Source organism: Onychomys torridus, chromosome 8 (genome assembly GCF_903995425.1).
Source record: "Onychomys torridus chromosome 8, mOncTor1.1, whole genome shotgun sequence".
Lineage (NCBI taxonomy): Eukaryota > Metazoa > Chordata > Mammalia > Rodentia > Cricetidae > Onychomys > Onychomys torridus.
The window spans coordinates 12,016,038-12,033,515 of record NC_050450.1 but is presented as its reverse complement, the minus strand read 5'-3'; the positions used below and the strand labels follow the sequence as shown (position 1 = coordinate 12,033,515).

The 17,478-nt window shown below is 51.0% G+C and overlaps 1 protein-coding gene across 2 annotated transcripts; it reads right to left on the bottom strand.

Moving 5' to 3' along the window:
• Positions 1-2,256: 2,256 nt before the first annotated feature.
• Tmem114 (transmembrane protein 114) lies at positions 2,257-16,723 on the bottom strand. Of its 2 annotated transcripts, XM_036198102.1 has the most exons (4): positions 15,991-16,714; positions 15,618-15,698; positions 4,040-4,177; positions 2,257-2,615 (listed from the first exon to the last, which is right to left on the bottom strand). In XM_036198102.1, exons 1-4 carry the CDS (start codon positions 16,205-16,207, stop codon positions 2,383-2,385), a joined length of 669 nt encoding a protein of 222 aa, XP_036053995.1. In that variant the 5' UTR covers positions 16,208-16,714; the 3' UTR covers positions 2,257-2,382. The 2 variants fall into 2 exon arrangements, with proteins under 2 accessions (XP_036053995.1, XP_036053996.1); XM_036198103.1 differs by lacking the exon at positions 4,040-4,177 and having other exon boundaries at positions 15,991-16,723.
• Positions 16,724-17,478: the final 755 nt, after the last annotated feature.

Below are 17,478 nucleotides of genomic sequence, written 5' to 3'. Positions count from 1 at the left end.
CAGCAGATGGCAGCAAAGACCGTCCTTCTGGTAATGCGGCCTTTGCAAATATTTCCGGGCCCTGGACAGCAGGCAGCCTCTGGCAGGTTTTGTCAGCTGGTGGGAGCCACCGTGTTTACACTTCTCCTGAATAAACAGATGTCCCATGTCGAAGGTCCAAGGGCAGTGAAGTGGTGTGTGGTGTAGGTGTTGTCAGGAAAGCAGAGAATTGTTCTGGAATTCCCAGTTCTGAGTTTCATTCCCATTGTGACCCTTGTGCCTCTGGGGCGGTTAACAGGCTGCCTGTGCCTCAGCTTACTCATCTCTAACCTGCTAGGTCTATCTCCATAGTACTGCATGTTTCCCACGCCTCTCTCCGTCACATGTCAGCTCAGCATTCCAGGCTGGCCCTGTAGTCAATGCCCCTCAGTCTTTCAAGTGTTTGTAGTCCGACTGACTGGTGTGTAGAACACGTAGTACGCACTCACTGGGAAGATGACGTCATGATGAGGAATGATGGTGTCACATGGGGGTGGCATGAGAAAGACGGTGCAGTGAACGTGACGTGAAAATAAAGAAGCCATGTTGAGGATGGTGCTGCCTTGGCTGAAGATTGTAGTGCTCTGATGCAGCTGATGATGTCATGGTGAGAGAGACAGAGACGTCCTGAAGTTGGTGTCAGTTGATGGAGCTGTTTTGGGAAGGATTAGGTGGTGTGGATATGTTGGAGGAGGTGTGTCACTGGGGATTGGCTTTGGGTTTTCAAAAGCCATCCCATTCCCAGGTAGTCTCTCTGCCCCAGTGCTGTGCCTGCCTGCCGCCGTGCCCCCTGCCTGCCTGCCTGCCTGCCACCATGCTCCCTGCCATGATGGTCATGGACTCTAACCTTCTGCAACTGTGAGCCCCAATTTTCTTTTGTAAGTTTCCTTGGTCATGGTGTGTTGTCATAGCAACAGAAAAGTAACCAAGATAGTTGTAGGATATTGACGTCACACGAGGGCAGTGATGTCATTGGTGACTGTGATGATGTCCTTTGGATGGCAACGTCTCGTGAAGATGGTAACATCTCAAAGACATAATGTCATGATGCTGAGAACAGTGTTGTCATCTAATAAGCCACCGGCACACTGGCAACTTCTGGAGTTCCTTCAGCCCAAGGCTCTCTGCCTCCAATCTCAGGGGGATTCCAGTGAGTCCTCCCTGAGCACTATCACCCACACAGAGAGCACTCTCATCCCAGACCTAGAGAGGGCTGATGCCTGGTCACAGAGGTGACTTCCAAGGGATAGACTGTGGTTTTGAAGGCTGATCTAACTGTCTACAGCTGCCATCTGCTCCTCTTCCTGTGAGGGTCTCTTGGCAACCTGGGGAAGTGCGGGGGACCAATGCTGCCCAGTGGAGTGGTCTAGAGGATCCTGGGATGAGTTTGCTCACATTTCCAAAGGGAGCCTCTAGCCTAGAGACTCATTGCACAAGAAAACCTTTCCTGCGGAGAATTAAGCAGGACTCTTCCCAACTCCTCCATGTCCCTCCTCTCCTCCCTCTCCTCCCCCTCCATTTCCGACTCCACTCCCCTCTTACACCCCCACCCCTCCGCCACCCTCCCACTTTCTCTGCAACTCCCCATTCCCCTTCTCCACCCTACTTCCCTCCTCCACCCCTGCACTTCCTCCTCTGCCCCTCCACTTCTTCCTCACCCACTTCCTCCTCTGCCCCTCCACTTCTTCCTCACCCACTTCCCCCTCTGCCCCTCCACTTCCTCCTCACCCACTTCCTCCTCCGCCCCTCCACTTCCTCCTCCATCCCTTCCCCTCCCTCCTCCACCCCCTCTACTCAGTCACTGGCTGGAATGACCCCTCAGGGAACCTTCCCTCCTTGGTGCTGAAACCCAGAGTCTGACTTCTCCCTGGTGTCAGGTTGTATGAAGCTCATGGCAGCATCTGACGGAGACGGCCCCACAGCCCTGAGCCTGCTTACAGAAGCTGTGCTGGGAGCCAGGGTTACTCTTAAGAGCAAAGCATGCCAGTGTCTCTGTGCACCTTTGCACAAGTTAACTAACCTCTCTGATCCACCCAATGTTGCCTCACAAAGAAGAGAAACTGATCCTAAGGTCAGGGATGAGGACAAAGTGAAGCCAGACAAGGCCGGGAGCAGGCAGAGGTGCAGAGCTCCAAGGTGGTTAGGACTGGCATTTATTTCAGGTGACATGGGTTCCACACTCCCTTTTCTCTTGCAGTCTACCGGACACACACACATGCATACAGCGCAGCCAGGTCAGAGAGCAGCCAGGTGGAGCTCGGCCACAGTGGGCACGCCTGGCCCTCTGGCCCCTGTCAAGGGCATTTGAGGAAGCAAAGGCTGCCAGGAGACCCAAAGGCTCTGAGGCCTCTGGGTTGTCCAAGCTCAGACAGCCTGATCCTCCCTCTGCCTCAGGCTGAGCACTCGTGCAGCTGCCAAGAAGGCCACCCCAGTGAGCAGCTCAGAGACAAAGCTGATCCAGCTGAGGGCCAGGGACCAGCCAAAGCGGATGTCCACCTGATCCAGCAGGGCCCTCTCCTCCAGGAGGCACACTGCCTCTTGGAAGGCGGCTGCTGAGTATGCGGTGTAGACGCTGATTCCAGTGAGGGTCACCATGGCTGCAGGGAAGGACCAGGACAGTCAGTCAGAGCCTTCTGGCCCGCCCCTCCTCCCTGCTCCTCCACTCCCCCACTCCAGTCCTCCTCAGCTTCCTCCTACACAGAGGACATCTTGTTCTGTCACTCCCCACCTAATCCCTGAGACAGGGTCATTCACTGAACCTGGAGCCAAACTGGGAGTCAGCCCCATCCCGTCTCCACTCCTGAATGCTGGGGCTACATGTATCCCTACAACCATGCTTGGTTTGTTCCCGGGGCTTGGGGAATCTGAACTAAGTAAGTCCTCTTGCTTGCACAGCAAATGTTCTTACACACTGAACCATGTCCTAGTTCTCTCTCTCTCTCTCTCTCTCTCTCTCTCTCTCTCTCTCTCTCTTAAATGCAGGGAGCCAGAGAGCAACCATCTGAGCCATAGTCCCACTTTCCTAGCCTCCTCAGCCCATGCCTGTCTTGTTTTGTTTGATTGATTTAGTTTGGTTTAGGTAGGCTTGGTTTAAATATGGTTTGGGTTTTGGGGCATGTGGTTTGGATTTGGGTTTGAGGGGTATGGTTTGATTTGGTATTGGTTTTATGTTTCTAAGAGTTATACTGTATGGTATTATCTGGATTCCAACTTGAGATCCTCCAGCCTCAGCCTCAGCCTCAGCCTTCTGAGTGCTGGAATGGCAAGTGTGTACAACCATACCCTGGTGTGTTTCATCTTCTGATAAGTAATGTTTCTCTGTATCCACCATGTGATATACCTGGTTTTAACATGCATGCATATGGTGGAGAAGCTTTAGAATTTATTAACATGTGCGTTGATTCACACAGCCTCCTTTTATGGTGAAACATGTAAATCTACCTTCTCAGCCACAAGCAAGTGCAGTGTATATGGGTGTACTGATTGTAATCACCAAAATGAACAATAGGTGCCTGAACTTGTCACTCCTGCTAAATGAAGCTGAGAACCATTCAGCCAGAGTGTCCCCAGTCTCCGCCCGAAGCTTCTGCTCAGGGTTTTATTCTGTCTCACTGAAAGCTCAGTTTATTGAGGACCTGCAGCAAAGCGAAGTCATGTGCAATGTGTCCTGCTTTGCCTGGCCAGTCTGATTTCCCACATCAGAACCACTACTCGGCAGAAAGCAGCAAAGGCAGCAGGTGCCAGGGTCTCTCGTCCACCCACAACTCTAAGCCAAGGCCACCCAAGGGAGACCAGTCAGAGGTGACAAACACAGCTCTTCAGTAAGATACCAGGGATCACACCCAAGGCTGTGTCCTCCTTCTCCTCCCTTGGAACCAGAGATCTTGGGACCTCAAGGCTGGAAACCACTGCCCCTTCCATCTGATGTCACAATGAGGAAAGGCCCTTACAAGAGCTGAGACCTACACAGCCCTCACCACCCATGCATCTGGACCTGGGCCCTGGGCAGGTGGAAACCTACCTCCAAAGAGAAAGAGGATCCCAGTGAGCTGCAGGAGGAGGTGGGCTCGGAGGAGGAAGCTCAGGAACCCGGCCATCCCCCCAAACACCATCATGATCAGACTAAAAGGTAACAAGATCACAAACGTCCCGTGCATGGCTAGAGAAAGGGGAACCAGATACAGGAAGTCACTAACAGTATTCGATAATTCCCATACGTTTACCATGTGCCCACAATATTAGGAACACCACAATTACTTCTACTGATGAAAGAACGGTGGAGACTCCTGTGCACATGGTCTGTACTGAGCATCATTGCACTTACTCGCTGTGACCCCTAGAGGGCAGTGTTGTATTATTATTTTCTCAGTGTAGCATTGAGGGGCTGATATTCTAATGAGCATGCAAATAAACAGATAAACCCATGCGATAAGCACCTGGGCTCCTGGGAATTTTAGTACTCGGAGAGGCTGAGGAGATCTGGGAGTGGGTGAGCAGGTGAACGGGCAGGAAAAATGAAGAAAGGTCCTTTTATAAAACCCTGTACCAAATTTTATCTCTGCCCCTGGTCCCACCCCCAAATTACAGGTGCCTCATAAATCCCAGGCACTGACTCATTTTATCCTGGGGGTGGATCTAATCTCATCCCACATCCCAGAAGAAACTACACACCCAAAAGCCTTTGTGATCTTAATAATAAATTGTTAATGAGATATCACACAGGGGCCAGAGAGATGGTTCAGTGGTAAAAGCACTTGCCATAATCAGCCTGAATTTTGGATCCCACATAAAGGCGGAAAGAGCACCAACTCCACACTGTTGTTCTCAGACCTCTCCATTAGGCTGTGGTACATACATGTGCCCACACCACACACACACACACACACACACACACACACACACACACACACACACACACAAGATTTTTAAAACTCTGTAATCCAGGCAGTCTCTGACCAGGATCAGGGACTTGACCGTGGTGCAAAAATAGATCAGGTGGAAATTGCCCTTTCCATTTTTGACTTTTCATGGGAGTGCTAGAGATTCAAACTCGGGCCCTCACTCCGTGCAGCAAGCTCACTAAAGCGGCTTCTCAGGCCACCAGGATGTCCTCAGGTCAGCAGATGAGTAGACGGTGTCTGCTCTGAGCCCAGCTCCATGGTCCAGAGACAGACAAACAGTTCACAGACAGTGCCCCCTGTGGGTGAACTGATAGACTGCACGCAGGAATTATCATCCAGATCACAGTGCTTCTAAGAGACACACAGTCCTCAAACGCCATTACATCACCCACCTCAACCACAGGCACACACCATCACTGAGGCAGTTGGGATATGTGTGTCCCCCAATTGTCTCAGGATAGGCCAAGCACAGGCTGCCACACCACCCTCCCCAGGGCTCCAGTGTCTTCCACACCACCATCTGAGAGCCCAGGAGCCATGGCAAGCTGGGATGTAGCTTTGCAAACCTGTTTTCTCATCTATTAAATAGAGAGCCAACAAATATCCCCTCCTCTAAGCCTATGTGTTGAGGACCCAGCACATTAAAAAAAAAAAAATCAACCATCAAGGAGTTGGGGAGATGGTTCAGTCCATCAAGTGACTACTGTGCAAACACAGGGACCTGAGTCTGGCCCTTAGTGTTTAGGAAAAGTGGGGTGCAGCAGCACGCATCTGAAACACCAGAGCTGGGGATGTGGAAAGATAGATTCTGGCTGCTGTTGGCCAGCCAGTGTAACTAAATCGGTGAGCTCCAGAGAAACAGGAACTATCTCTGAACTCTGTCTCTGCCTTTAATCCTAGAGGATCTCTATGAGTCAAGGACAGCCTGGTCTACAGAGTGAGTTCCAGGACAGCCAGGGCTACACAGGGAAACCCTGTCTCAAAACACACACACACACACACAAATAGATAGATAGATAGATAGATACATACATACATAGATACATAGATACATAGATACATAGATACATAGATAGATACATAGATACATAAATATATAGATAGATACATAGATAGATGATAGATAGATATATCAATGAATAAACAAACAAAACACCCATACACATAAAATTTTTTTAAAAAATAATAATCTCAAAAACAAAAATTTAAACCGGACATTGCTGTGGAATGTCTTTCTGTATGCTGTAATTATGTGTTGCTCTGATTGGTTGGCAAATAAAGCCCTTTGGCCTATGGCAAGTCAGGTTATAGCTTGGTGGGAAATTGAAGAGAGAGACAGGAAGAAGAAAGACAGAGTCAGAGGAGACACCAGCACCTCCAGGAGAAGCAGGATGTGGCCCTTCCTCACAGCAGCCATTTCCGGGCAGCAGCCAGCTCCACTCCAGGCTCCACCTCTATGTCTGCCTGTTTGCTTTTGCTCTTCTAAGGACACACTCATCATGGGTTTTACAGCCCATCACATCAACTCAAGAGGCCCTCACTTGGAGATCCTCAGCTACATCTGCAGGGTTGCTTTTCCCAAATAGAGTCATCTCCAGTTCTGGGGCTGAGGACATGGGCATGTCTTTTCTGAATGTATTCATTTAATGTGAGGGCATGCCATGGCGCACATGCGGAGGTCAGAGGACACTTGGTGAAGTCTGCTCTCTCTTTCCACCTATGCGTGGCGGTGTGCTTTGAATATGCACTGTCCCCCACGGGCTCTTGTGTTTGAGCTTTGCCCCCCAGCTGGTGGCACTATGTGGGAAGGTTGTGGAACCTTTGGGAATGTGGAGCCCTGCCAGAAGACGTTCATCCCAGAGGCCCAGTGGGCTTTGAGGTTTGACGGGCTGACCCCATTTCCCACTCGTCTTGGCTTCCTTGGTGTGGACGCAATGTGACCAACCAGCCTCCAGCTCCTGCCACCATGCTGTCGCCTGCTCCCGGGCCTTCCTCACCATGATGGGCTCAGTCCCTCCGGAACTGTGAGCCAAATGAGTCCTTTCTCCCCTAAGTTGTCTTTGTCATGGGTATTCTATCATGGCAACAGAACAGAAGCTAACATGGGGGGGCTTCTAGGGATGAAACTCAGGTCACAAGGCTTGGGAGGCGAGTGCTCTTCCCACTGAGCTGTCTCTTGGACCCAGGCATATTTTTCTTTTGGTAGTAGCATCATTTTTTAGTATGGCATCATTTACCATACTACCATACCTTCAATGGTATACAGTAGGAGCATCATATATGCCCAAAGCAGGTGCTCAATGGATGGTAGTGTCTTTACATTGTAGATGGTTGTAGGGTGGTACTATAGTACTATGCTAACCACGATTAGGACAAGTGTCTCCAGAGCTTGTCCCCACAGGGTGATAGGAACAGCAGGATCTGGGGACTGGATTGAGGTCTGAAGTCGGCGGGGGTATCTTCCAAGGACTTTGCAGGACTCTGGCCTCTTTCTCATTCTTACATCCTGGCAGTTTTAAGTGAGCAGTTCTGCTTGGTCACATGTCCCCCCACAGTGTGTCACCACAGCCCCAAGTGATGGGCCCAAAGGACAGTACAGTGTGACCTTCAAAACCATGAGTGAAGTTAAACTCTGTCCCGGTGAGTGTGTCACAGCGGGTGTTCTCATAAGGGAACACTGACTAATTCAGCTGAGGGACCGCAGCAAGGGCGTCCTGTACCTGGCCTGTCCACTCCTCCATGTGGCTTTATATTCCAGGCACACTGATCTTCTCTTCTTACAGGCTACGTAATTTTCCTTCACTTTATCTACACACATAAATTGTCTAGTCATCCTCATTCTATGCGCTGAGGCTCTTCCTTTCTTTCCTTTTTACTGCTTCAAACAAGCATGGCATGGCTCTTCCAAGAAACCTCACACAGATTCTAGAAGCAGAACCAACTTTTTCGATTTTTTAAACATGAGATTAGCTTTCCATAGAACCCCAGAAAGGCTGCCTTCACACCCAAGCCTCCATTCTCCCACGGAATTGAGGCCTGGCCTTCGCCAGCTTTCCATTGCTGTGGTAAAATATCTGAGAGAAAAAAAAATTAAAAAGAAGAAAGGTTGATTTGGGCTCAGAGTTCCCAAGGTTTCAGTCCATGGTCACCTGGCTCCTCGGCTTTCAGGCTGGTGACAGAACTGTCATAGCAGAGAATTGTTCATCTCTGGGCAGCCGGGAAGCATAGAGGGAGAAGAGGCCACTACCCCGACTCCTCAGCCACTTCCTCCAACCAGCCCCACACCTAAGCTCATTCAACTCCAACTCATCCACAGAGTCGTCCATGGATATGGCTAGTGTCTCACCATTTGGTGACGACCTCTCCGCCCTTGCCTTCACTGAGCTCTCCACAGACCAGGAGAGGAGATTCCATATCTGAAGTGTGACAGACTCCTGGGCTCCAGCCTCGCTCCCTCGCTCTCCACACCTTGCCTGCAGCACCACTCTGAGGAAATCATACATTATCTCCCTCCTGTGCCCAGAGCCGCTGGACACTGAGTGTTTTATGTCCTCTCTGTTTCCACCCCCACACTTCCATTTTCATTTCGCACCCAGCTTCATTTTAATTTTCCACACTACTGCAGCAGCCCTGCATCCAGCATGCCAGGAAACCTGGTCGGGTGATTTTTCTCCCTAACCTTGCGCCTCACAGAGGCCAGCCCCAGCTCAGTCAGCCTCGGCTGCTGCAGAAAGCATTTGACCTCTGAGTCTGCCTGATCACGGTCACCTACTCTGAAGAGACACAGCTGAAGATGAGCCTGGACAGGTCAGGCACGCCTCTGAGAAGCACTTTCTAGCCTACCCTCCAGAACTACAGGTCTTCTGGCTGTTTCTGGAACATACTGGTCCAATCCTGTTTCACTTGCTCGCTCTTCCTCCTCAGTCTCCTGTCTGAGGCAGACTAGCCTGAAACTCTGGTCAGCCTCACACACATGTGTGTGAATACATATGTGTGCCTGTGTGTGTTTACATGTTCCTAAGTGTGCAGGTCTGATATGCTTGTGTGATATGCATGTAGAGGCCAGAGGTCAACTTCAGGTGTCGTTTCTAAGGCGGTCACTCAGTTTGGCCGGCTGGACAGGGAACCCCAGAGATCCACCTGTCTGTTGCCTAGCTGCCCACTAGCACCAGGGTGACAAGCATGTGCCTCTCACAACTGGTGGGGGTTGGGGGAGGTTATGAATTTTTCTCTGCATTTGGCTGTTGTTTGATTGGGTTTTGTAGGTTCTGGGTGTGAAACTCGGGTCCTCATGCTTTTGTGGCAAGCACTTTACCAACTGGGCCGGCTCCCAGGTCCTCCGGTCTTCTTGTACACACATTGAACTGAAACGTGACTCAGCACAGCATCATTCCAACAACATAGAAGTAAACTGCCAAGGTTCAAGTCCCAGATCGGCCAGCTACTGTGCAAACTTAAGTAACTCACCTACCCTCTCTGTGCCATACACTTCCTCACCTACAAAGCTGGGTATGATAATATGTATAATATTGGCCCCTCATGGGCTGTTGTGGAGACTAAATAAGTTGATATGTGTGACTACATCAGAGCAGTGTTTGGCCCACAGCGGCTGTCTCATGGTCTTCAAGGCCAGACAGACAGACAAACACTAGGAGGGATGTCAGGCAGGGAGATGGCCCAGGGGTGAAATACCTGCTACGCAAGTGTGAGGACCCAAGTTCAAAACCCAGCATCCACATCAAGGCCAGGTGTGGCAGCACCCATTTGTAACCCTACAGGTTGGGCAAGGACAGAAATCTGGTCATGGGAACTCACTGCCAGATGTCTAGCTGAAACATGAAGCTCCAGGTTCATCGAAAGACCCTGTCTCAAAAAACAGGGTGTAAAATGATATAGAAAGACACATCATCAACCTCTGACTTACACATGTATATGCCTGGCATGTACACCTTCACATGCGTGCACATACACACACACACACACACACACACACACACACACACACATGCATGCACACATACACCACGCACTCATGCACATACAAAAAAACTTCTTTTTAAAAACTTTATTATGTGTGCATTTGTGTGTATATGTGTACATATATGTTGGAGAGATGATGTGTGCCGTTTCATTCATGTAGAGCTCAGAGGACAACTCAATTCTCTGTTATCATGTTTGCACGGGTTCCAAGGACAAAAAACTCAAATCCTCAGACTTGCACAACAAGTCTTTACCCATTGAGCCATCTTGCCATGCCACGGAAATCTCTACAAATAAATAAGTTTCCAAGTGAGGAGCTGGAGGCTCGGGGATGTAATAAAGATGTAAGCATCCCTTGAGCTCCTATACAGATCCTGTCCCTGGTTCTTTGCATATAGGATCTCATTTCCTCCCAGAAGGGCCCACTTACGATCACAGGCGACTGCTAAGAATTCACACAGTGGGTAAGTTGCAGTCAGGAAACCCTACTACCTGTCTATTGTCTTTAAGGGACTGATGCCATTTCTGCCCCTTTAATAAGAGTGTTTATAAGGGCCAGAGTGGTAGCACACAACATTAATCCCTGTGCTCAGGAGTCGGGGGCAGAATTCAAGGCAAGCCTGGTCAACAGATTGAGTTCCAGGACAGCCTCAGAGAGAGGGAAAAAATAAAGAAAAAGAATAGTTACGTGGTCCAACCTGGCCAGTCAGCACATGGTGTCTTTTCACTTCAGTCAATTGGCGCAACACAAAGGCCTATGATCAAATCTGGTCCAATGGGATAGCCCCTGCATTCTGGACTGCAAGATTCAGCCCATACACACCCCCATCCAAAGCAAAGCTCACAGAGGGAGAAAAAGGGACAGAGCGCAGGATCCCAACACACTAGACCTCCTCAAAAACGTGGGCCAGCCATTCCTCCTCATCTTTAAAGTTAACATAATTCATATTTTTACCACCTAAAGACTCCTGGCTGACACCCCTAGACCACTGGCTGTCCACCATTGAAGAATGCTAAGTGATTACTTCCTTGCCACAAAAAGCACTTTTCCAGAGCGAATCTGGAAGCCAAATAAATACTCAAGCCAGGGTATCAAAACTGCTGCTGAGGGACGTGACCCCTGGATGCTGAACTGGTTGGTTTTCATCTGAGAAGAGAGTCTTAATGAGGAATTATCTAGACCTGGTTGGCTTGTGGGCATGTCTGGGGAGGGGAGTGTTGTCTTAATTGTTAGTTGATGTGGGAAGACCTACCCTAAATATAGAAGGCATTATTTCATGCACTGGGCCCCTGACTATATAAAACAGTGGTTCTCAACCTTCCTAACACTGCAGCCTTTTAATACAGTTCCTTGTGTTGTGGTGACCCCCAACCATAAAATTATTTTCGTTGCTACTTCATAATTGTAATTTTGCTACTTTTATGAATCATAATGTAAATGTCTGTATTTTCCAATGGTCTTAGGTTGTTCCACCCCCTCAAAGGGTCTTGACCCTCAGGTTGAGAAATGCTTATATAAAAGTGGAGACCAAGGCCAGGTGGTGGTGGTGCACGCCTTTAATCCCAGCACTCGGGAGGCAGAGGCAGGTAGATCTTTGTGAGTTCGAGGCCAGCCTGGTCTACAGAGTGAGATCCAGGAAAGGTGCAAAGCTACACAGAGAAACCCTGTCTCAAAAAAAAAAAAAAAAAAACATATGTAGAGACCACTAGCTGAGTACTAGCTAGCAAGCAGAAGTCCATCCACCCCTTTTGCTCTTGAGTGTGGATGCAATGCTCTAAGTCCCTGCCTTGACTTCCTCACAACCAGGACTGTAAACTGGAGTTGTGAGCCAGACTCTTTCTCCCCTAAGTTGCTCTTTGTTAGGGTGTTTGCCACAGCAACAGAAATGGAGCTAGAGCAGATGGCTTTCTCAGTCCCTGGCTGGATGAGGTAAGGAGTGGGGCCATCTGCTCACTCCTCCCCAGATGGCCCAATGGAATCATGAGGCCGTGGTGATGGGGTAGGCCTGACCACTCTGCTTGTCGGGCTCAAAAGACAAGAAAGTGGTCTCTCGGCAGGCTTGAGTTTTCTGTCCACCATGCCCACGGGGATCAGCTTAGGGGGCCGACTCAGACCAACTCTATTGTCAGCCTGTCTCTCTGGCCAATACAAAGGATCTTGAAATGACTGGAACATCATAAAGAGCTTGGACTAAACACAAAATTCATTTATAGGAGAAAACCAATTCTGAGAAAAAGCTCTCTCTGGAGGTGATTTGCAATGAGTGTGCAGTCCAAAGGGGCAGCTTGTCCTCATTCCTAACAGTGGGGACCACAGCAGCTCCGGCACTTGGTATGTGTAACCAAGCACTCACCACCCTGGGCTTATTAAAGGCGCCTCTCAAATTCCATCCTCACCGTGAGATTAAAAGGCCATCAAGATGGCTGGGGGGTGGGTTGAGGTAAAATGCTTACCATGCAAGCCTTCTGGCCTGTGTGCGGTCCCCAGAACCCACATAAAGGCAGAAAGAGAGAACCGGTTCATGAAGTTGTTCTCTGAGCTACACACAGATAATAATAAACAATTTTAAAAGCGCTCTGTATAAGAAGGAGGTTAAACAAAAAAGATTAGAAAGAAGATGGCTGGTACCCTCAACATGAGGGAGCTGATCCCAGACAGGTGGAGGAAATGCCCAAGGTCACACGTACAGCTGGTAGCGGAGCTGTGGTTACTTCGGCATCAGAGGTCGAGCGCCAAGGAAGCTGCTGAGTGAGACTTCCACCTGTTTCTCAGAGTCAGGGAACAAGTAGGGCTGTTACTGTAACAAGTTCAAAGGAATGCCAGCTGGGTGTCAACCGCCTCCAGCTGTCGGCTTCACCTAGAAGCAGGACAGGGTGGCATCCTGCTTGGTGAAGAGTCTAAAGATAGTGTGGAAGGGGCTGTAGTGAAAAAGATGAATGATTGCTGAGAGCTTGCCGTGGCCTGCCAAGCCCTTCTTGGAGACAGCATATTGCCCTACACACACACAACAGCTCCGAAGCAAATGGCATCCTAAGTGGTGTTCATTTTGCTCATGCAATGTCTGGGTTTATCATGGTTGTTACTCTTTTCTCCCTCCAAGCTGGGGATAGAACCCAGGACCTTGCACATGCTGGGCAAGTCACTAAGCTATACCTCCAGACCTCTTTATATTATTAATTTAGTTTAAGTCACCAAGGCTGGCACTGAACTAGCACTGGAGCCCAGCAGCCTTCTGTCTTCCTGCCTCGGCCTGCTAGTGGTTCATGCATTTTTGTTCTCATTTTTGTGGATCCTGACAGCACCCTTAACGGTTTGAACAACTCACTTTGGTTACTATGGAAATGAGTGAAAGGCAAAAAAATTGACCCTGTGATCAAAAGGGTCAGAGAAGGACCAAGTTAGACCTGGACCCTTCTCTCCTATACACAGAATTCTAGATGATTCTTGAAGCAGTACTCAGACAGAAGCCAAAGTAACTGCTCAATGCCTCTGGAGTGCCTGACAGTACAGATCATCTACACCCTCCTCAGCCCCAACACAGAGGTGGCCTCAGGAAGCTGCTGGCAGTGGGAACTTACACAGAGGTGTGCTGGAGCTGACTGACGGGCAGCTGACAAGAGCCAGGTAAGGCTTGGGGAATTTGTGAGGCAGGTAATACTGTGCTGACAATTTAAAACTGGTCACAGCAGAAATATTTACACCACAGAAATGGGCTAATACAGTGAATCAAGGGCTTTAATTTTTTTTCCAAGGGTTATTTGTTAAATATTTCCCAGCATACTGTGGATTTGGGAGAAACAGTTCTTATCCATTCATCTATTTGTACATCCATCCATCCACCCATCCATCCATTCACTCATTCCTTCACCCTTCTAGGTGTTCACTAATGCATCCATTGTTGTGGGTAGCTGTCCCAGCTTTGACCTGGAAGTACCACCCCCTTTGAGGCTTCAGTAACTGTCACGCCTACAAGGCGGGGCCAAGAGAGGACCCCTGAAGACCCGAGATCCGGATGGGGAGCTCTCTTGGCTCCTGGACCCTGGACGCTGGAGGCAGACAGAGCAGAGTTCTCCAGAGAACACCGTTGGACTGTGCTTCACCTTCCCCAGACCCTGTTACCTATCCCTTCACTTGTAAGTTACCTCACAAAATAAACCTCCCTTTTAACTAAGTGGAGTGGCCTTAATATTTAAACCAATATCCATCCGCCCACTCACTCATCCATCTGTCACTCATTCAACCTTCCATCAGTTCATTCACAGGCCCGGCCACTCATTCGTATATATTGGATATATAACATGTAATTTTGACCCATAACGTAGCTTGCACTCATTCTGTAGACTTTTGCTTTGTGGTCTGCTGTGGTCCAGGTTCTGTGCTAAGTGCTGACAATTCAACAGTGGGAAGGGTAGCTATAACCCCTTGCCTTCGTGCAAGACTTTACAGACTAATGAGAGAGTCAGATTCTACACCCAAAAGAGCAGAGTGACCTTTACAATGAGAAGGAAATTAGCCAAGCTAAGCTGGTAGGTGGAGGCAGAGAGACACAGGAAGAGGAAACAGCAGGTGCAGAGTCCTATGGCAGGAGGAAGCTGGGGCGCAGAGGGAAGCGCTGGGAAAGAAATGAGAGGCGAGGGGGCTGCGGTCACTTCCTAAGCCTCTGGCTGTGTGCCTAAGGCCCCCACATCCAAGGCCTACGGATTTCCACCCTCGGATCCTCTCTATGGACCCTTCCTGGACGCAGTTTCCAACTGAAAGCCAAAAATGGAGGTGATGTTCAGGCCTGGTGCTGCAGGCCTATAATCTCAGCTACTCAGGCTGAGGGCAGGAGAATTGCAAGTCCAAGGCCCGACAGAGCTACAGAGTGTGCTCAAGGTCAGGCTAGAAAGCAGTGGGACTGTTTAAACAAAAACTAAAAGGAAGTAAAGAGGGCTAGGGAAAGAGTTGGGTGGTAGAGCACTTGCCGAGTGTGAGCACGGCCCTGGATTTAGTGCCCGGTACTGAAGTGGGTACAGAGAAGATGGAAGTACAGACTTCGCTGGGTGGATGGGAGAAGCAATTACAGACAACGAAGAGAAGCCCTTGGTTTGGGACTCTAAGTTTCAAAGAATGAAATTGCTCCTTTGTTTCCTTCCTTCCACAAGTGCCCTTCAGCCCTTTCCTCTCTTCTCTGCGGAGGGTTAGGCCCTGTGGGGGCTGCTGGGAAAGCCTGACGCCAGCAAGGCATGCACAATGACCCTTCAGACTGTTCATCTCCTAAGAACCTGCCGTGAAGCACCCCACAGCCTCTCTACTGACAAGCTGGCCCTCGGTCTACGAGACAAGACCTCTCATTGAGCCTTCAGCATAAGATGTTTGGATGAACATCCAAAGATGTTCAGACACCAGTGTGGGCTTCCCTACGGTCTTCGTGATGATTGCCACTCAAATGCAATGGCTCCGGTAGTGAGGGCCTCTCTCCGCAGCGAGTCTATAAGGGCCTAGAGGGCACTGCTTAGCTTTGAGTTCTCAGTCACCAAGTTGCTTGGTGCGCAGGACTGTCGATTGGTTGGAAGAATTCTACACACATTCTAGGTAGAGCAAGGGCGGCCCCGCCCCCTGCCGTAGCCCCAGTCTTGTCTCAGGCCTGGTGGTCAAAGGCCACCACCCACCACCACCACAATCACAGCAGTTCAAGAACCCAAGTTCCTCCATCCGTCCGCTATCCCCAGACTTACTGAGAAGTTGTCGGCTTGAGTCGCTGACCGTCACATTCTCCTGCCAGAAGGGGTTCATCAGCGGCGTGCAGGAGCTCTGGACTGGTGGAAGGGAGGAGTTCACAGGCAAGACCCTGGCGTTTTTCCCCACAGAGCCTCCCTAGATGTCTCCCACCCAAGAAAGCAAACGGAGCGTTGTGCACTTGTGAACCTAGGCTGGGCACCGTCGGGAGCACTTGTGCAGGCCATCCTCTCTGTCCACCCTCCCCGCACCCCTAAGTGCTTGGCACTGTGAGCTTGGAGGTTGAGAGAGGAGTGTGAGCCAAGCAACAGATCCCAGGCTTGCAGGGACAGCACCATGGGACGAACGCGGACACCTGGGGAGTACCCTTACCCCGGCAAGTCCGCCAGAGACCAGAGTGGGAGCTCAGAGGTTCTAGCTGGCTGTGGTTGGCGGGTCCCCGGTCCTGCGCCCCCGAACTGTTCCTCTCCAGCCTCTCGGTGTCGATGATGTACCAGAAGTCGGTGCCGATGGCGACCGCCAGCAGCACGAAACTGACCGCCCCACTCAGTGCCGCCACGCCCGCCAGAGCGCCCAGGCGCACCCGCATCTCCCAGCGTAGGGCCCCTAGGCGCAGGCTCCTGCCCACGCTCCCCGTCTGTTCGCTGCACCCCAGATTCTCCAGCGTGGATCTGGAACCCGGCTCAAACTCTGGCTCCACCACCCTCACCTGAGCGATCACACTCGCATGAGCTTCAGCTCGGACCCACGTTCTCAGGGCTCCCTGTCCTCTCAGACCTCCTCCCTGGTGCCTTCTGACCCTCCCGGAGCACCAGTCCCAGACCCGCACCGTCCTGCCTCCTCACTCGGCTCCACCCTGTGCCCGGTGCGCGGTCCCTGTGCCTTCCTCCCCAGACCCCACTACAGCCCCCACTTCCCAGCCTCTCTCTCCATGAACTCCCCGCAGCTCCCGCCACTTTCAGCCTCAGCCCTCCTGGCTCTCCCCACACCTCCGCTTTGACCCCCTCCGCAGCCTGGGTCTACTTCCCACAGCTCTGGTTCAGGGCCAGTGCCCTAAAACCTCCGAAGACTGGCTCCCGAGGCAAGCCGGCTGGGCTGAAGGAGGGGCCGAGGGGGCGGCGCAGGAGAGAGGGCGGACTTCAGACACCCAGTCAGAGGGGGCACACTCTCCAGTCCGAGGGTACAATTCTCCCGCAATGCCTTCTCCTGAAAAGACCGCCTTCAAGTAATTTAATGGACTGGCTACAAAGGAAAACGTCCGTTTTGGTTTTTTTGTAAGGAAAAAAAAAATCTTTGAAGTAGGGAAGGCCAGGTTCTGTGAATCTATTTTCTTTGTCACCAAAGTCTTCATCATCACAGCCCTCACCTCCCTCACCCCTACCACCTCCTCCCTCACCCCTACCACCACCTCCTCACCCCTACCACCACCTCCTCACCCCTACCACCACCTCCCTCACCCCTACCACCACCTCCCTCACCACTACCACCACCTCCTCACCCCTACCACCACCTCCCTCACCCCTACCACCACCTCCCTCACCCCTACCACCACCTCCCTCACCCCTACCACCACCTCCCTCACCCCTACCACCACCTCCCTCACCCCTACCACCACCTCCTCACCCCTACCACCACCTCCCTCACCCCTACCACCACCTCCCTCACCCCTACCACCACCTCCTCACCCCTACCACCACCTCCTTCACCCCCATCCCACCTCCTTCACCCCTACCACCTCCTCCCTCACCCCTACCACCACCTCCTCACCCCTACCACCACCTCCTCACCCCTACCACCACCTCCCTCACCCCTACCACCACCTCCCTCACCCCTACCACCACCTCCCTCACTCCATCCCCA

Coding starts and splice junctions, on each gene's coding strand:
- Tmem114 (XM_036198102.1), bottom strand. CDS start 16,207: ATGCGGGTGCGCCTGGGCGCTCTGGCGGGCGTGGCGGCACTGAGTGGG. Junction 15,699..15,990: donor TCTCTGGCGGACTTGCCGGG/GTAAGGGTACTC, acceptor CCCTTCCACCAG/TCCAGAGCTCCTGCACGCCG. Junction 4,178..15,617: donor CTCAAGCCGACAACTTCTCA/GTAAGTCTGGGG, acceptor CCCTTTCTCTAG/CCATGCACGGGACGTTTGTG.